Below are 18,692 nucleotides of genomic sequence, written 5' to 3' on the forward strand. Positions count from 1 at the left end.
ATTGATTAGACAAAAAGTGAACTTAACAGAGATATTAAACGTAAGCTAGTAATATATTAATATTTGCAAAATGTTTCTATTAAGCCATTCAGTGTCTTAAATAGTATGAAGCAAAGCTATAAGTTCAAGTAAAAGCATGCATTCATACACAGGCACACACAGGAAAGCAGATACCTGGCATCTCTATGATGGTAGTCAATGGACTGAGTGTGATGGGACCAAGGCAGAGTGAGATAATGACTGAAAGCATAGCAGAAACAAAAATAAAATGTAAGACAATAAAATTAAGATAGAGTAACACATATCACAAAATAGGAAGCTGAAGGTCAGATAGCATGGGGACAAAGACACTATAAAATATAATTTTTATACAGAAAAAAAAAATCTTCACAAAAGCAGATCTATGTATTAATGTACTTCTCCTGATGCGATGCTACTACAAGCAATTAATTCCCCTCCCCAGCATATCTGGAATGTGGATATTGTATAACTCAGTTCAAAGTACTGTTACTTCGATTAATGAAGGTGACTGTCCCACAATTAACATATTTAGAAAAGACTGGAGCAATAGGTTGCAGGATATTTACAGATATTTAGGGATACTCCAGAATAAATTCACAGAACTGTTTTGGCATGTCAGATGTTGATGACCTTACAGTGTACTGATCTCACCATAAGCATGATTGATTAAATCATTCATAAAGATTGAAGCAGTCTTTCCTTAAAATTCAGCTGCTTGGCAGGAAAATACATTGAGAGCCAGAAGAAAGAGGGCACATAGAAAAAAGAGGGTACAAAGAATGACTTGCTAAAAAGGAGTCAGATTTAAAACACTAGATTCTGTCTGATAAGCCATAAAGGTATTGCTTCAGATTATTAGAAATTCTTGCTAATTATTATATTTTACTCATTTGACCAATTAATTCTTATAACTTTGGCTATTTTTGTCAATTTGTGTTTTTATTTTAATATTCGTTCTAAAGTAATAAGATGGTAAATTATTTTCTTTGTATCTTTTTAATTCAGGATTACTTGCAGGGATAATGGGGTGTTTTTCCTTCTTTTTTAATAGCTTGTAAATGTTTATGTAATTTTTGCTTTGTATATCCTTAATGTATTCTTTTTATTCTTTCTTTTTTCTTACAGTAAAAGCTTAAGAAATAAAATAAAAAGGTGTCAGTATGGGATTCCTGTATGGCAATACTGTGGCAAGGAGGAAGATCAGTGGCCTGCAGGGCTTCACTTTGCCTGCTGCAGGAGCATCCACTTCCATCCATCTGTAGGTCTCTGTGATTATTTCTGCGTTGGCTGCGGAAGAGCCAACAGCCTTTACTGGCAGCCAATTTCTTTTTTTAACAGAAGGAACATCAATCTCTTTGAAGACCTTCCATGTGGTCAATACTTCCACTTGTGCATAGGTACACATACACAAAATTAAGCCACTGGCTCACCCAGATTGCAGCAACACATCAGCAGCAGCTCATACCACCTGCCTCCTTGTTACGGTCTACTCTGACTCCTCTGGACCAAAGGCTGAACAGCCTGATCTGGCAAACAGTAAGCCGCAGGAGTCACCTGGAGTAAATCAGGGAGCTAGTAAGAATGAGCAGATGACTCAGATAACAAGGGGCCAGATCCTGGCAGAGTGCCTAGTCCCAGAATGAGCCAACTGTTTTGAAGGACAGAGCAACGGTTACTCAAGAACAGAGGTCAACAACACTTCAGTTGAGCTACTGTCAATTCTGGATCTGTGTTCCTATTATTCTGGCTCTTTGCTCTGCTCTTGGCTTGGAGACTCAAACCAGCTGTGAAATTCTCTGGTGTCTGAATTAACAGATAGCTCTTGCTTCTCTGCCACTGCCTCACCCCATTTTACCCAGATCTATGGTCAGGCCCGGCCCAAGAACAATGATGAAACAGTTTAGTCCAGTACAGTTCCTTTATTTGCTTACATCTTATAGACAGAATCTTGCCAAACTAAATCCATACTACAGCAACTAGTGGATATACCCTGTGAGATTCTAGGGAGTGGCTATCCTGAATCCTTTTCTGTTCTCATGCTCCCCCTGCACACTATGCTGCCTCCTCCCCCTCCTAGAATGCACCCCCTCCTTCCTGATAGCCTTGATCTCCCACATCACTCTCTTCCTTGTAGATACATTCCATCATACCTATGTGTTGTTGGGTCCCTGCCAACAACAGATAGGTGTGATGGAATGTATCTACGAGGATACAGTGGTACCTCTACTTACGAACGCCCCTACTTATGAATTTTTCGAGATACGATCAGCTCCGGCCCCAAAAATTTACCTCTACTTACGAACTCGCCTCGACTTACGAACCTGATCCGCGGCCATTTTCCGCCCGTTCCACGTGGTCCGCGGCCATTTTCCGCCAGTTCCACGTGGTCCGGCCATTTTCCCCCATTCCACGTGGTCCGCAGCCATTTCCCGCCCATTCCACGTGGTCCGCGGCCATTTTCCGCCTGTTCCACATGGTCCGCGGCCATTTTTCCGCCCGTTCCACGTGGTCCGTGGCCGTTTTCCCGCCCATTCCACTTGGTCCGCGGCCATTTTTCCGCCCGTTCCACGTGGTCCGCAGCCGTTTTTCCACCCGTTCCACGTGGTCCCTGGCCGTTTTTCCGCCCCTGACACGTGGTCCGCGGCCATTTTTCCGCTCTGCCACGTGGTCAGTGGCTGTTTTTCTGCCCGACGCGTGGTCCACGGACGCCGGAACAGATTAACGGTAATTACATTGAACCTTATGGGAAAATTTACTTCGACTTGCGACCAACTCGACTTGCGATCAGAGTCACGGAACGGATTAAGTTCGTAAGTAGAGGTACCACTGTACTTCTTCTAAGTGGCATAGTCACATGATGCCACACTTTATGTGACAAGAAAACCTGCCTTTTCTTATGGCTATGACCCTAAACTGGACTCTGTTGACCTCTCTCTCTGGATCAATTCAATTGGAACCCACCAGTGCTACACCCTTACTATAAGGAAAGACCTCACCTTTCCTTTATTTCTGCTGGAACTTGTGTGTAACTGTTCAGCTGAGCATTCTACCTGTCTTCTGAGGTTTTTTTAAATTACAACCCCATCATTAATCCAGTTGCAAACCTGCTACTGTGTGACTGCTCAGTCTAAAAGAGTACAGTTTGATTCCAATCCCAAAATAGAGATACTTTCTCCTCTCTGCTTTTGCAACCAAAATGGGACTTCTGCTTGCAGAAAAAACTCAGAACAACTTTCAGCTCACTCTTTGTGTTTACATTGTACAACTATACCTCTCTCACATTACAAGAGTCCTGAACCCACTCAAGAGAAATTTGAAGGATCCCTAGATGGGTTCCCAGAATTTTTGGCACAGTGCAATCTTTATATAAATCGTCACATTGTTGGCTTTGTAATTAGCCTGCTATCTGGGCCAGTTGTCAAATGGGCTACTCCTCTGCTGATGTACCAGAAGCCCTGCTGAATAATTTTCACAAATTCATTATATAGTTGAAAATAAGGTTGAAGATCTCATCAAACCACTCACAACCAATCAGCATGTCAAGAAGCTACACCAAGGGTACGCTCAATGGCAGGGTATGTGAACAATTTTCAGCTTTTGGCTCAAGATTTGAACTGGAATGAGGCTGCTTTGATAGTACAGTTCCAGAAAAGTTCAGCAGATGAAAATACAGATGGTTCTCACTTAATGACCACTCATTCAGTGACTATTCAAACTTACAATGGTGCTGAATGAGTGGTACTTATGACCAGTTCTCATACTTACAACAGTCGCAGCATCAGCTCGCAATTACGACATTTCAGTATTTGCGATTTGCAACCTTCTTTGCCAGCTTCCTACAAGTAAAAACAGTAGGGAAGCTGGCAGGACGTTGCAAATGGTGACCATGTGACATCGTGCTTAACAGCAGCACAGGATTCGTTTAACAACGGCAACTGGAGTGCTGGAATGTCGGTCACTAAGTGGCATAGTCACATGTCATACTTTACAACCGACTCACTTAATGATGGAAATTCCAGTCCCATTTACCATCATTAAATGAGAACTACCTATATTGGATAAAGTGGTCAGACTTGAACGCCCACCCACACTGCAGGGCCAGATTCACCTCTGCATATCAATAAGCTACTGGAGCAACAATAAACAGGTCTTGCTGCAGTCTTCCAAGAATCATTTCAGGCTCAATACACTGTATTTGTAACCCTGGGGAAAACTTCAACTCCTTTGAAAAAACCCATAGAAATTGGGGATCCTGATCTTACCCCTAAAGAAAAAGCCTATCATAGACAAGCAGCCCTGTGCTTATATTGTGGGGACCAGAGTGATCTGTCTTTCACATGGGCCACCAAGCAGTCACGCCCTGTTGTCTTAGAAAACAGGCTCCACCTGGTCTAGATGGGTTACTAATTCAGGAAGCAATATCAGCCAAGCAGTTCAAGCTCCAGTGCTAATACCCAAATAGCACTTAATAGTGCCTCTGACATTGTGGGTTCCAGGTTGGATGGCTGGGATCAATTCAGGGGAATTTTAATAAACTTAAATTCACAGAGACTCAAAAGAATCTTAGATAGTCTGATAACTCTCTTTTGGTGGTAGAAACCACTGATAAACAGTGTCAGCCTTCCCAGGTAGACCCAACAGGAAACACGACTGGATGAGCTAATTCTCCTTTATTGTAAGGCTACATTAACAGAATCTTGCAAGTCTGAAAGTACAAATCTCCCACCATTATCTTTAAGCATGAGAAGCTAGGGAGGGTCCCTTCTGAGCCTCTTGCTCCATCCATTATGCAGCTGTGGGCTATGCCCTCTCTTATCTGACGGTTCCCTAGGCAGCATCTTTTCACCCCATCTCTCAAGGTCTTTCTCACATACCATTACACAGCTACTGCTGTCTGGCCTAGTAGTCTGTGCCACAAATCTGTTGGGCAAGGACTTGGCAGAACATTCTGTTCAACTGGAATTCTACCTTGTTTCTTCTCCTCACTTTCCCCTAGTAGTAGATCTTTCCTGGCTGCAAACCCATGATCCCCAAATTACATGATTTAACACGAAAGTAAGTTTCAAGTCCTACTGTTGCATGTTACAGCTCCATTTCCTGAGGTCCTGGCAGCAGAAGGGGAAGGAGAGCTTTTACAAGGCCTAACCAGTAATAATGCCAATTTCTGCAACATGTTCAACAAGCAACCCCGCTGTTCCTACAACTGCCCAACTGACCTCATCTCTGGGGCCAAGATTCCAGTTGGACAAATTTATTCCCTTGCAAAGACCAGGTTGGACTAGTTAGGGAGTTTACCACTAAGAATAGGAAGTTTATTCTTTGTGACTGCTTGCAGCACCAGAATTATTTATTAATAGAATTTATTTCCTATTACATATTGTATTCAGCTGTACTATAGCTTTCATATTTTAGCATTAATACAAACTACAATCATATAGTATTATAATATTGTATACTTTTGTGTAGCATCCTTAATTCATTAACTTATTATTGCTTGAATATATGTACTTCTTTTATTCTTCTTTTATTTTTTGTTGGCCTATGATGAAATAATATTTGATTTGGAAATAATTTCCAGTAGTAGTTCTTCTCAATGAAATAATTAAACTATACTAATTGCACTTTAGTAATTTAGTAATCCAATTTAGTAACTGCACTGCATTATATAACTTCGTGTATAATATTCTAAAATTCACAATTTCTACTTATTTCCATTATCTGTACTGCAAAAAAGTCTGAAAACTGAAATATTCAAAAGGATTTAGACCATTATGTTTTCTAATTATCTGATTGAGAAATACATGAAGTTTCTCTTAAATATGGTCCATACTGTGCGCTTGAGTGAAACAAAACTGCTTTTGTCTAACAAAAGTTAATTTGAATAAATTCACCAAAAGGGCCTGAATGAACCTGGTCCTGTGCTTTGCTTGGGGGGTTATATTAGTGATGGAAAGAGAAATATGGTAACTCCTCCTCCTTATTTAACTGGTGCTTCTTCAGTACTCTGTAGTTTCTTACATTCAGTTCTAAAGGCATGAGACAGACAAGCTTTCTCCTAACTAAACTATGGGAAGAAAATCAATGTCTGCAGGAGGGTCATAAATCAAGGGTTGTTATCTTTTTTCTCTTTTTTTCAAATGAAGGGACCTCCCCCTAATTGGTAGAGCCAGCTGACCTTCTTATAAATCCTCCAAGTAACAGGTGCCAACAGCCAGATCCAGTCTAACTATCCTCAAAGTTTCAGCTTCTCTTCTCCCAAATCACCTTCCCTTTCCCTTCCTACATTTGTCCTATATGTAGATTATTCTTCTATCTTGCACCTTTCCCCCTCCTCTCCTCTACCTGTTAAACCATCAAGACCCTGCCCCTTTAACTGTTGTGATATTTTCCCTTGTGACACATCACAGGTTACTCCAGTGCAAAGTCTGAGTGCTCATGTAATTCATACTAGAAAGTGAGTGTATATAATCCCTCTCCAGTGTAGTGAGATTATCAAAGAGGAATTATTCAGAGAAAAAGTGTTTCTTTATTATTTTTCTTCCCAAAAACATTTGGAGAGAATAAAGATAATATTTCCCTGGTCACTAAACATCATTAGAAAAGCAACAACACAGCCTATGCATGAACAAATATGGCTGCTTTAATGAACAGCGAGAGATGCTGTTCTGAAGCACTTTTTCCAAATCATTGTCAAAGCAAGCACAGCACTATTACATCTATAGTTAATTTTAGTTAAATTACATTTATATGTAAATAAAGTAATCCTTTGTTTTTGTTATGCCATTACTTTGTACAATATACCCCCAATATACTGCTCAAAATTCAAGAAAAAAAATGCTGTTTTAATGTGCTACATTGTTTACAGATCTAGGTTAAGAGGTGAGGTTATATTCTTCCTGTGCCACAAAGGTTTCTGAGTGACTCAGAATCACTTACTATCTCTCAGCCTAAACTCTCTTACAAGTTTGCTATGAAGAAAACAGCGAGAGAAATCAAGGAAACTACCCTGAATTCCATGAAGACAGAGGAAATAAATATGACATAGATAGATGAATTGGCCTTGTTTATATTTCCCCTAATATAACTACAGTAACAAATGACTACAGATTTAGTACATTTTTCAAAATACATTTGTGTACATGTCATTTTTAAATTTGTAGTACCGCAACCTCCTAGTGATAAATGAATTTATATGAACCCATCTTCCAAATATTTATATGGGCAAGAAATAATTAAAATTTAATCTATACATCACAGAGATTCTCAAACTTTTCCACAGTGCGACTGCTTGCACAAGCAAAATAAGGAACAATATACCCTGAGTGATTTTTGACAGTGCTGCCAGTTTGCCTATGCAAGCTTGATCAGGTTTTTAAAAATGTTGAATCCCTCTCTAAGTTGCTAATGACCCTGGGAGATCTCAACTCAATATGAGAACTATCATAGTATAATGGAAATGTCCTATACAACTTGACCTTAAAAACTTTAAGAAAGATAAATTACTTTAATTGCTCTGTGCTTTAGAGTTCATAAAATTATTATAAAGTAATTATGTTCATAAAGATAACCTGTGAATGTATATACTTGGAATTTATATTAATTTTAAACTAACCTCAATAAGATGCCAAATTCTACTTTTTTTTTTTTTTTTTAATCTAGTTTCATACTGAAAAGAAGACAAAGGGAATGTACTTATGGGGGAAACAAATGATAAGGAACTGAAAAAAAAAATCTTTGGAACATGTCACTCAGTGCAGCAATGTTGATGCAACAGTTATTACATAAAAGGAGTTCACTATCACAGACCAGACCTAGAAGAGTAAGGAGCAAAAATAGCAAAGAATAACATGCAACAAATAGAATGTTATTATAATTTACTGGACTAAGAACAGTGGCTTGAATGTTTGTACAGTTTCATGGAATAAAATTCTGTCACAGAATTCTGTCAACAATCTGTATATATTTGTATACTAAGTCAAAGTGCCAGATAAGTAATAATTATATTATTCTAATGAAATAATAATTTTTGTTTAAAATAGTCCCCATGTAAGAATTGCTTCTCAGACTGATGAAAATTCAGTTGACCATTATGTAACCTGCTGCAGTTCCCCTAAAATCAGTGAAAAGAGCTGCCTCCCCTTCCAATATACCATACGACAGGGAGAAAAATACTCAGAAAGTCTCTACCCAATGTACACTGAGCTATACTGGTTCTAAATTGAAACTTAGTTCACTTGCTGGAATTCTCATACTACTGCTTTTTCATCTTACTAAATCCTGCTAAAGAGAGTTGCGAATTCATGCCTGGGGAAAACCTGCTTTTCAGGCAGAAAAAGGCCCAATGGCCATTTTCTAGAGAGAATGAATCTGGTGTCACAGATTAATAATACTCAGTTAAAGAACAGAAAACTAAGAGAAGGAATAAATGACAATTTTCATATTGGAATGATGTGCAAAGCATAGTTCCTCGGGACTGATGTCGGAATTTGTGCTTTCTAATTTGTTAAATAATAATCTGTAATTAGGGATAAGCAATGAAGTGCCCATGATTGCTAATGACAATTAGCAATTGTTCAGGAAAGTAAAATAAAAACAATAACTCCAAAGTGGGCTCAAAATCACAAATGTAGTTCAGTGTAATAAAGTACAAAATGATGCACATTGGGACAAACAAATCTGAGCTGGCAATGGTTGATTAGAAAAGGGACCTTGGAGTCACTGTGATAGTTCAATGAAAATGTTAAACAATGTGTGACTGCTATAAAAAGATGAAATTAATTTTTAGAAATGAATTATTAGGATGATTCATTTGGTTGACTTATTAGGAATGGAACTGAAAATCAAACTGCCAATACAGTAATGTCATTATATGAATCTACTGGACTTGAAAAATAGTACCACATCTGAAAAACAATATTGTGAAGCTGGAGATTAAAAAAAAAGCAACCAAAGTGATTTGATGGGCTAAAGTAGTTTATCTATAAGGAAAATCAGTGGCAACTGGGGCTTATTAGCCTAGAAAGAAGGCTGGTAAGGAGAGGCATGAAAACAGAGGTATGAAAACAGAGGTGTATAAAATAATGCACAGTGTGTAAAACATGGATAGAGTGCCTTCATCTCTCACGCTGTTAGAACTCACACATAGAAACTAATCCAGAGACCATTCAGGACTGACAAAAGGAAGACGTACTTTATACAACACTTGTAAACCTGGGGATTCATTGCCTTCAGATGTGTTGAGCCATCTTTTTTAGGTTTTAAAAGGAAAGCAGACAAATTCACAAAAGCCTCGGCTATCTATAGCTACTAGTTTGCCCATTTACTATCTTCACAATCCAGACAGCATACTTTAAATACTAGATGCTAGTATTTAAATACTAGATGATAGTGACTAGTAGTAGAATAGAGCCATTGCTTTTCTGTCCATGGTTATGAATCACTGGTTTGATCCGGCAAGGTTCTTCTTTTGTTTTTATCCACAACATAAACCCACTCTTGATTACCAACACGGAAACAAAAGCAGAAAACTATTAGCATCTCTGGTCCTAAAAAGCTGCGCTACTGGAGTTTTCACACCTTACTAAAATGTCAGTATCTGCTGGCACCTTAACATGTTAATTGGAAGGTCTGATTCAACTCATCCAATGAGTGTGTGCAAAGCATGCACAAAGGAAGCAATAAATCTTAAATCAAGGTTCCAGATAATCAACCTGGCTTACTTAGGAACAATACAGGACTTGGCTGAAATACTGGTAGAGTATTGATATATCAAGGGACCTGGACCACTGAGGGTGAATATATGTATGAAAACACACAAACAGGAAACCCACCTGATTCTGATTAGGGTGGTCTGATCCCCCCATCCAAACCACAGAAGCAACACCTTCTCAGCCATAAGGAGTGCATGTTTTGCCATAGTCATGGGAAAGAGAATTACCAAGATTGATTCTATTCCCATCCCTAACTCAAATATACAGATCAAACCGTGGAAAAAATTAATTAAAGTAAATATGTTTATAAGTATTCATAAGAGAAGCAAATGTTATATTTAACAGAGATCTGTAAAGATCCTCTTGCACAAACACAAAGTCCAGTCAATGAGATGAAGTAAGTCCTACACTTTGGAGATGAACAGCTGCACTATATGTGTTTTCTGTCCAGAGAGCAATGCTCCCTAGGTGATACAGGGTAAATATATATTTTTAAATCTTCTATTTATGCATAGGCAATTGATGCTAAAACCAAGTATACCAGGAAGCTTTCCAATTATTTGATATAGAAATATCAAATTATTCTATTGGTAAATTATTAAATATTCCTACCTTTTAAAGACCTTAACATTATTATTTACCTAAAATGAATTATTATTCAAAATCAAATTAATAGACAAAATGAAATAAAAGCCTCATAGAAAAAAAACCCCTACTTCAAGTTAAAAGGTACTTACTGCCTTCTAGTTTTTCTGACAGAAAAAATGCACAGTATGAATACATAATATACAACACACAATGTCAGTAACAAAATAATAATTTAAAAACAGGAGCAGTTCCATTTTTTCTACCCTAATTTTGTAATCTAGAGAGCTGAAATGATTCTGGTTTGTCTGCAGGCTCTCTTTCCATTGTTTACTCTGTAACTTCAGAATATCTACCTCTCTCTGTCTGGACAGTTGTGGTCATCCATTATTCGATGTCTATCCATTCGATTCATGGTATTGTAATGTGCAGGAGTAGATCGGGTCCCTCGAGACCCATGTTCCACATTCCTTGAAGAAACAAAACCATCAATGTTATAGAGGGGGAAATGAGCAATTCCCTGGTGCTAATCTCTAAAATGATCTTTATTAATGAAAATGTTATCTGTAGGCTGTCACATTCTTGACCCTAACATAGTAATTTTTTCTGGTCATGAATACATGCTGGTTATTTAAATCCTGGTATCTGCTGCAGCATCTTGGAAAACGTTTTAACATCCTATAAATCTTTGCAGTTATATAAATGTAAAGCAGAAACTCCATAGCCTCTTGGTAAATGAGAGAAATTTGATTACATCAGACTCTAATGTCTCAAAAAAGAAAAAAAGTGGGGAAGTTCTTCCCTGAATACTTAGATTTGCTTTTGCCATGGCCTGCAACTGCTGTGCTGTAATATACAACTCTACTGACCAATAACTAACCAATCTTAGTTGGAAATAAAATGAAAATTCTAAACAAACTACCCACTATAGTTAAGGCAAGAAGAAGTATAAAACGGAATGTGCATTAATTCTCTTACTAATTAATAAGAGTACCAGAGATACAAATGCACTAATCTTTAGTACACTATCATAATTGAATATAAAATATCAGTTGTTTTCCTTCATGGCTTTTTAAAAAGCAGTATTTAACTCTTTGTACGATGACCCCTTCTTTAGAAAAATTGGTGATTGATATTTAGAAGGAACTTTTAGAAGATAGTGATTTCTACATATGCAAGTATATAGAAGTATGTAATTTTCATTAAAAAATTGAAACTTCCACACACTACAGGAAGGGATATTCTTTCAGGGATGTTATAGGACAACTGTGTTACTCTATGGTAGCAAAAAATCAGGAGGAGTCTGGTAGACCCTTTCCGGCTAACACAATTTATATTTTAATTTCAATTTATTGTCAGTTGAAAAAAACTAAATTTTAATTTTTTGTCATTTGAAAAAAATGCTACTGAACTCCTGATCTTTCAGGGATACTTATCTTCATTACCATATTTCTGGAAGGGCAGCAGGTTCTTGGGGGAGAGAGACCAGCAAAAACACTGTAGATCAGTTACAACATGCACAAATCTTGGATTTCTCCACTGCTTTTTGTCAAAGGCTTTTCTTACTGTTACCACAGGGATAGGGAAGAAGTCTAAATAAAATAATTGTAATTTATGACTACGGTAATGGAGACTTAAAATATGCGTTTTAAAGGGGCTAATGGAGGAAAGACAATACTATGGAGCTAAACATTAGGGCAGAGGATTAAATGCTGTAGGACTCGAAATATCTCTCTCTTCCCTGTGCTTTACTTCTCCCATCTTTAATAAAATGGTTCAAGTTCAGGGATGTCAAACAGCCTTGGCCAGATGTTTCTGAGCAGAGCAGTGTCTTTGACAAGTAAAAAACAAAAATCCTATTTCCTTTATATGTCTGTGTGTGTGTGTGTGTGTGTGTGTGTGTGTGTATTTAAACATATTGCCTGACTTTCATTATAAAAATCCAACCAACTTCTAACCAGTCTTAAACCAACTTAACCGCAGCAAAATGGCTGTATCATCATGTCTTCTCAGGCGATTCCTAATGTGTAAGACTGACTAATGTTTGCTATTATTATTCCCGGAGGCTAGAGAGGCCTATAATTCTGATCTTCTCTGCCCATTCTTCCTACCCCGATGCATTTGTTTTAGTAGTTTGATATTTCTTGCTTCTATTCCATATAGTATCCAGGGCACAACTATATTGAAAAAATTTACATGAGGACTGAAAGCTATAATGGCCTCACTGAATATTCTATAAGTTAATTTCAGACACTATTTAGTGTTAGAAGAGCCTGTATATTGTTGCTTGGAAGATACAAATAAAACTGATTTTTAGACTGTGGGGCTTTCATCCACCTGCCAAAAACCAGAAGAGACTGGGCTCCCTCCCTCCTCACACATATTTATACGCACAAAATTCTAATTACATAGCATTTTTGTGTGGATTTTAACTTTAAGCCATTATGGATCAACCTTGGATAAATACTGAGTATAAATAATAATATATAAATAAGAAGTCTAACTATTTTCTTGAGGTGATTAGTATTTTCTGATGTTAACATGGCTTTTGTATGTTATTACTGAGCATTACTTTACACATTTCCAGTTGTGCATATAAAATTACAAGTCTCACTAAAATATTACCACTCCACTGACTAATTATTAATGTGAATCTGACTATTTTGTTACCAAGAGAAAAAGATTATCTTTAATATGTATTTGTATAATACATATAGATCAAAATATGTGAGGCCTTCAATAACGAAATTATTTCCCGGCTTGCAAATGTATTAATTGGAAATCTTTTATTATAACCAATATCTGCAATTTTAAATAGGCACAATAGATGTTGGATAGAACAAGAGTACTATGTAGAGACTGGCACTGGAGCTCACAGATATTCCAACATGAAATTCCCATACTGAAAATAAATGTGTTAAAATCTCCCAAGAAAAAAATGTTAAGAATCTTTTTAGCAGAAAAAAAATGATTATTTAAAATAAAGATAATTAATTTCAATACCACAGCTCTAAAGAGACCATTGTATACTTTGCTCACCTCAGTCTTTCTTGTCTGTGTGCAGACAATTTTCTTGCATACTTACAGCTTTCCATGTTAAGCAGAATTTAAAAAGTAATATATAGTGCTAATATTGCAAAAGTCACACTACACTCAAGAGGGAGATAATAGTTTATCAGCTACAGGAAATGTAATTCTTCTGAATAATGACTGATGATAATAATATAAAAAAATATTTCAGTCATTCACTAATATAACATAATCTTTGCTTATGTAAATATTCATTATCTAATTTGGTAGACACAATTCATCAATGAATAATTAAAAGATACTATATATCATTAAACAGTGACAAATATGAATAAATTAATAAAATAGATCACTATAAACAAAATATTCCTAACAAGCAAACAAGCAGTTTAATATTTTTCGTCTTTCATTTTTTTGACTTTATACAAGTCATGTTTTATCACAGTGTATTTTATATTGAAAAAAAAAAAATCCAGCCTTCCCCTACATATGAATACTTCAATTTACCTTTGTAAAGGAGGGACACTGGGAGACCATGACCTAGTTCTTCCTATACTGTCACCACGGTGAGGAGAGCCTGATCGAGAGCAATGATTGGATGACATCACTTGTTCTGGCACTGATAATGTTGAACTTTGAAGATCTCTTCCATTATGTCTGTAATCTACCAAAAAAATAGAGAGAGCTGAAAGAAATGCAGAGGTTTACTGACTTATTTTTCCTGTTTCTTAAAGTACTATAGATACTAGAAAAGTGTGTATTTTTTAAATTGCTCACATCAATTCACAGAACTTCATAAGAATAGCCCTGCCAAATCAGGCCAAAGACCTATCTAACAAAGCTATTGATTTCCCACAACAGCCAGCCAATAATCATGGAAAGCCCAAAACTGAGATAGGTTTCCCTTACTGTTTTCTTTCTTTCCCAAACAGGTAAATATAGGGAGCAGAAGCATACACAATATCTAAAGCTTGGTGACATCACAGATGTGATTAAAGGCATGATAATACTTTTTGATCCCAAATACCTGTGTATGCAAAATTAATTTTTCCCTAAAGGTGAATTATGTTATATTTATTTACACTGAATGCCATGTGTTCCTTTATTTCTTATTCATTTTTCTTGGAACAATCTTTTTGAAGCTTTCTGAAATCCATTTTTCTTTTAGCTATCCTTACGTATTTTCAACAAATCTAGCCATCTCTATTTCACCATTTTTTGAACAAATTAAAGAACATAGGCCCAAACATTACTCTTTGGGAAATCTACCTGTACATCTTTCATCTGGCTCTGAGATACTCCATCTCAGAAAGTTGCCTCTTTCTTATTGGCTGTATTTCAATGCCACGTCACAATTTTCCAACATTTTCTAAAGTATTTACTTTTCAGTGCTTATTTTTATTCCATTTCTTTAACCTAATGCGAGCATTTTTTCATCAGCAATTCGTAGTATCACTCAACCATTCCTGGGCAATATAAAACCTATCTTTGTTCACTATATACTGCCCCAGCAACAGCTGGGTGGTACAGTAAGATGCTATTGCAGAAATGCTGTCTTAACCACTGTTTAGCTCTCTTATAATTTTTCATGATGTGTATCCTTTACCTATCTTTTCTTTTGCATATTTTGCCTTGCTTGAGTTAGCACACTGACTCAGACCTACTTACTCTTTAGATATTTTCTTGCTTGGGTCCTTTTCCTACTAAGCTTATCAATCTCAACATTCTTATTCATAGTTCTTACAGTAAGTATTTTTGTGTAGTCTTAGTCCCAAAGAATTTTCATCTCTTTCATAAAAACTGGTTTCATTAGTTCACCAGTTGTAATGTCACAGAATGTTTTATGACATTACAGAATTTCCATTGAAATTTCTAAAGACGATATGGTTTGGTGGGGGAGAAAAGGCTAACTCCTAGCGTAAGCCTTGCTTATGGATGTTCCAAAAAAAGATACTGCCCCACTTATTCTTAATAATACAATTTCTCCATAGGAACACAGCTGTAAACAACAAAATTAAACAAAATTTCTTCAATTACATAAGGGGGAAAATCATTCTTGAACAAGTTAAAAACATTGTAAGGATTAATAAAATGAATGGTATATAAATGGTATCATATTTTAAATAAACTGCCCCTCTTCTGGAAAGTGCTAATTCAGAATAAGCTAATTATATATAAAGTGTTCATTGTGCTTTTTCATTGCATCCCAGGAGAAGTCTTTTAACAGAGCCCACAGCATCTTAATTAAAAACCTGGAAGGTGGAGGAGCTTGTCAACAAGCCTATTTAATCTGCTGATTTTATTACAAGGAAGATTATAGAAACACAAGGGAGGACAGAAAAAATCATGACACAAACTTTAAAAGAAGCTGAAACTGGAAAAATGTAACAATACATCTAAAACATAAGTACCAACAAGATTATTTACAGGGTAGTCACAACATCTACTATATTTAGAAGATGGCCCAGATTCTTGGACCTTGGACTTGTTTGGAGATTCTAGCAGGGGAGCGCAGCTATCATATACCCTGACCTAAGGGGTATATGATAGCTGTGCTCTCCTTCTATTTGGCAAGTTGTCCTCTTCCACCAAACACACAGCTTTGGGAAGGATGCATATGGAGCAGCGAGGGAGGAAGGGGATGCCTGCCTAGCCAGCCAGATCAGCCGAATCAACCCTGGTAATCAATGGGGTGACAGATGTCATAGCTAGATTGGGGGCAACTTCCAATAGAAAAGGAGGGGGGCAACTTGCAACAGAAAAATGGCAAAAGGCATTGTACTCTGGTCCTTGATGCGTCATCTAAGTCTCTTTCCCTGCCATGGGATTCAAACCTGGAAAAGCAGTTTTGAGGGAAATTTTGGAATTTAGCGTTTAGTCTTAAAATGGGGGGGGGGGGAAGGGGGAGGAAGGAAGGAACAAAACAGAATGGAGGATTCACATTTAGTATGCAGTCTTATGGCTAAAAGAAGTATAATTTGTACTGCGAAATTCCTGAATGAGAAATAATTGATTACAATCATTTTTTAAAGTGTATGGGTGAAGGAAAAATCATTTGTCATGGCTTGTTATGGTGCAGGTTAATGGCATCTGTTTGAAGCTTCAACTACAAATAAAATATATCAATAACCGTATGCAGATTTTATTATTTTTAAAATTTCTCAATCCAGTAGCACTGCTATTATATTTGATTCCATTTCTTTTTTTCCCAAATTTCAGTCATTCAATTTCAAAATTCAAACTACAGCAAGAGGAAAAAATAATTAACTTATTAACCCCACAGTCCCCACAAAAAACATGCGTTGTCACCATATGGCACTGAGAAAAGGAGAACTGTCTGACCTATGGAATAGGACATAGATTCTAGAGCAGTGTTTCTCAGCCTCAGCAACTTTAAGATGTGTGGACCAACTCCCAGAATTCCACAGGCTGGCTAGGGAATTATGTGTGTTGAAGTCCACACATCTTAAAGTTGCTGAGACTCAGAAACACTGTTCTAGAGCTTAGAGCCAGTACTGCTATGCCACTTGTAACCTGAACAGAAACTGCAAAGATTGAGTTGTGCCTAAATCAGTGTTTCTCAATCTCAGCAACTTGAAGATGTGTAGGCTTCAACTCCCAGAATTCCCCAGCCAGCATGAAGCAGAAGTCCACACATCTTAAAGCTGTTGAAGTTGAGAAACACTGGCCTAAATTACCATGCCTGGAAGTACCCTTCAATACTGGGAATTTTAAAGCAGATCACAGAGCATGCAGTTCATTGTACCATTGTTTTGAATAATTTGCCCATAAGGCCAGAAACCTGTAACTGGAAATTTCATCTCAGCTCTATTTTAGCACAGGAAGATAACTGTTTAGCATAAAAACACTGATCTTTATAATGCTGTCCTGCCCAGGATTTATGGGAGTAAACGTAGTTTGCACCAGCAGATATTTAACATCTGGAATGTATATTTTTCTCACTAAGAAATAATAGTAGCCTGGCAATGTTCTTCAAAACATAATGAGATAGTTTCACATAAAAATAGAACAACAATTAGGTGGTTATTTACAGCAAATAAATTACAAAGTTAATACCTACCAATTAATACTGAGAAAACCTCTTATCCTAAACAATTTTTAAATATTTTCATTAAAGAAAATCTCTAAGTGTATTTCCATCTGACCTCCCATATTTGGAAATAAATGTAACATGTGTTTAAAAGTACATATGCGGTCCCTCCCATTTTCTACTTTTGAAAATGCAAATTAAGATAAGAGAAAAAAAAATAGGACAGCCATTTGTCATTACTATAATGCTACTTATCCAGCAGCTGACTGTACTTACTAGAGTTAGTAAGGTTGGTAGTAAGGAAGTATTAGTAAGAAATAAATTGCCCTTGGAACAGTGAAGTGTTTAAACAGAAGCTGGATGGGTATCTGTCAAAGAGATAGTGAATTCTTGAACTCTCTGACACTTACAAAGCAACTTTGTATTACTGTTATGAATCAGTCAGAATTGTTAAATAAAGATCATGACATTTACTTCTCAGAAATTTTAGTAAGACTATATAACCATGACTGGGCAAATACAAACAATAAAATAGGTATTATCTTCTCCAATCATTTAAGCTATAGATGCCATTAAGGAAAGCAAACTATCAAGTCCTTATCACTGTGTTTCACCTGAAGATGGAATGAAAACTACAAATGTTCATTGCCAGCACTGTCTAATATTAATAGTGAAGTAGTGCTACAACTTTTGCGAAAGCCACCAACTACAGCTTGAGTTCAAGGTTCTTAACCAAAAACATAAATACTAAACGAATGAGAAATAAAAACATTCTACAATGACCGAAAACAAAGAAAATAATCAGCTACCATTTCAACTTCAACTATTTCCCAAATTCCGTGCTATCCCTCTAACTAGGATTATTATGAAACAAAATAATACAAACTCCAGCTCAGCATTATAAAAATAGTGAACAAGTTTTCAATATGTTTTTATTACTACATCTAATATCATTTATAGGTTTTCAAATTTTTTTCTACTTTTCATCCAACAATCTATATGTTTTGCCTAAGAATAAACAGATTTAACAAATTTTTTTCTAAAAATTACAATCCAACAAGTTTATGCTTTTTTCTTGTTCTCTGCAATTGTTCAAAGAATTCTTAATGCAACAAAACATCACCTCTACACATAACAGGATCACAAAAGGTACATATTTTCAGGTAATACCCACATTCTTTTCCTCTCCCCTTTTCTTTCAGATAGATTTAGTTCTTACCTGATGAAGAATTCCTGAAAATGTGTAATGTGTAATGTGTAATGTGTAACTTTGCATACTACTTGGAAATCATAAA

The 18,692-nt window shown here is 36.5% G+C and overlaps 1 protein-coding gene across 7 annotated transcripts in view; it reads right to left on the reverse strand.

Moving 5' to 3' along the window:
• The window catches only part of RIMS2 (regulating synaptic membrane exocytosis 2), a 350,682-nt gene that overhangs the window by 128,952 nt on the left and 203,038 nt on the right, over positions 1-18,692 (reverse strand). For 4 of the 7 annotated variants that reach the window (XM_088149054.1, XM_088149056.1, XM_088149053.1 and 1 more), the window contains 3 exons: positions 13,854-14,010; positions 10,673-10,786; positions 175-240 (listed from right to left, as the gene is read on the reverse strand). In XM_088149054.1, the coding sequence (XP_088005180.1) occupies positions 175-240; positions 10,673-10,786; positions 13,854-14,010 (337 nt within the window). The remainder of the gene's footprint in view (positions 1-174; positions 241-10,672; positions 10,787-13,853; positions 14,011-18,692) is intronic. The other 3 variants (XM_088149058.1, XM_088149057.1, XM_088149059.1) reach the window with 1 other exon arrangement.

The sequence above is a fragment of the Python bivittatus genome, unplaced genomic scaffold (assembly GCF_059951505.1).
Source record: "Python bivittatus isolate LINGU-HERP-01145 unplaced genomic scaffold, Pbiv_v1 ctg000590_np1212, whole genome shotgun sequence".
NCBI classification, from domain to species: Eukaryota; Metazoa; Chordata; class Lepidosauria; order Squamata; family Pythonidae; genus Python; species Python bivittatus.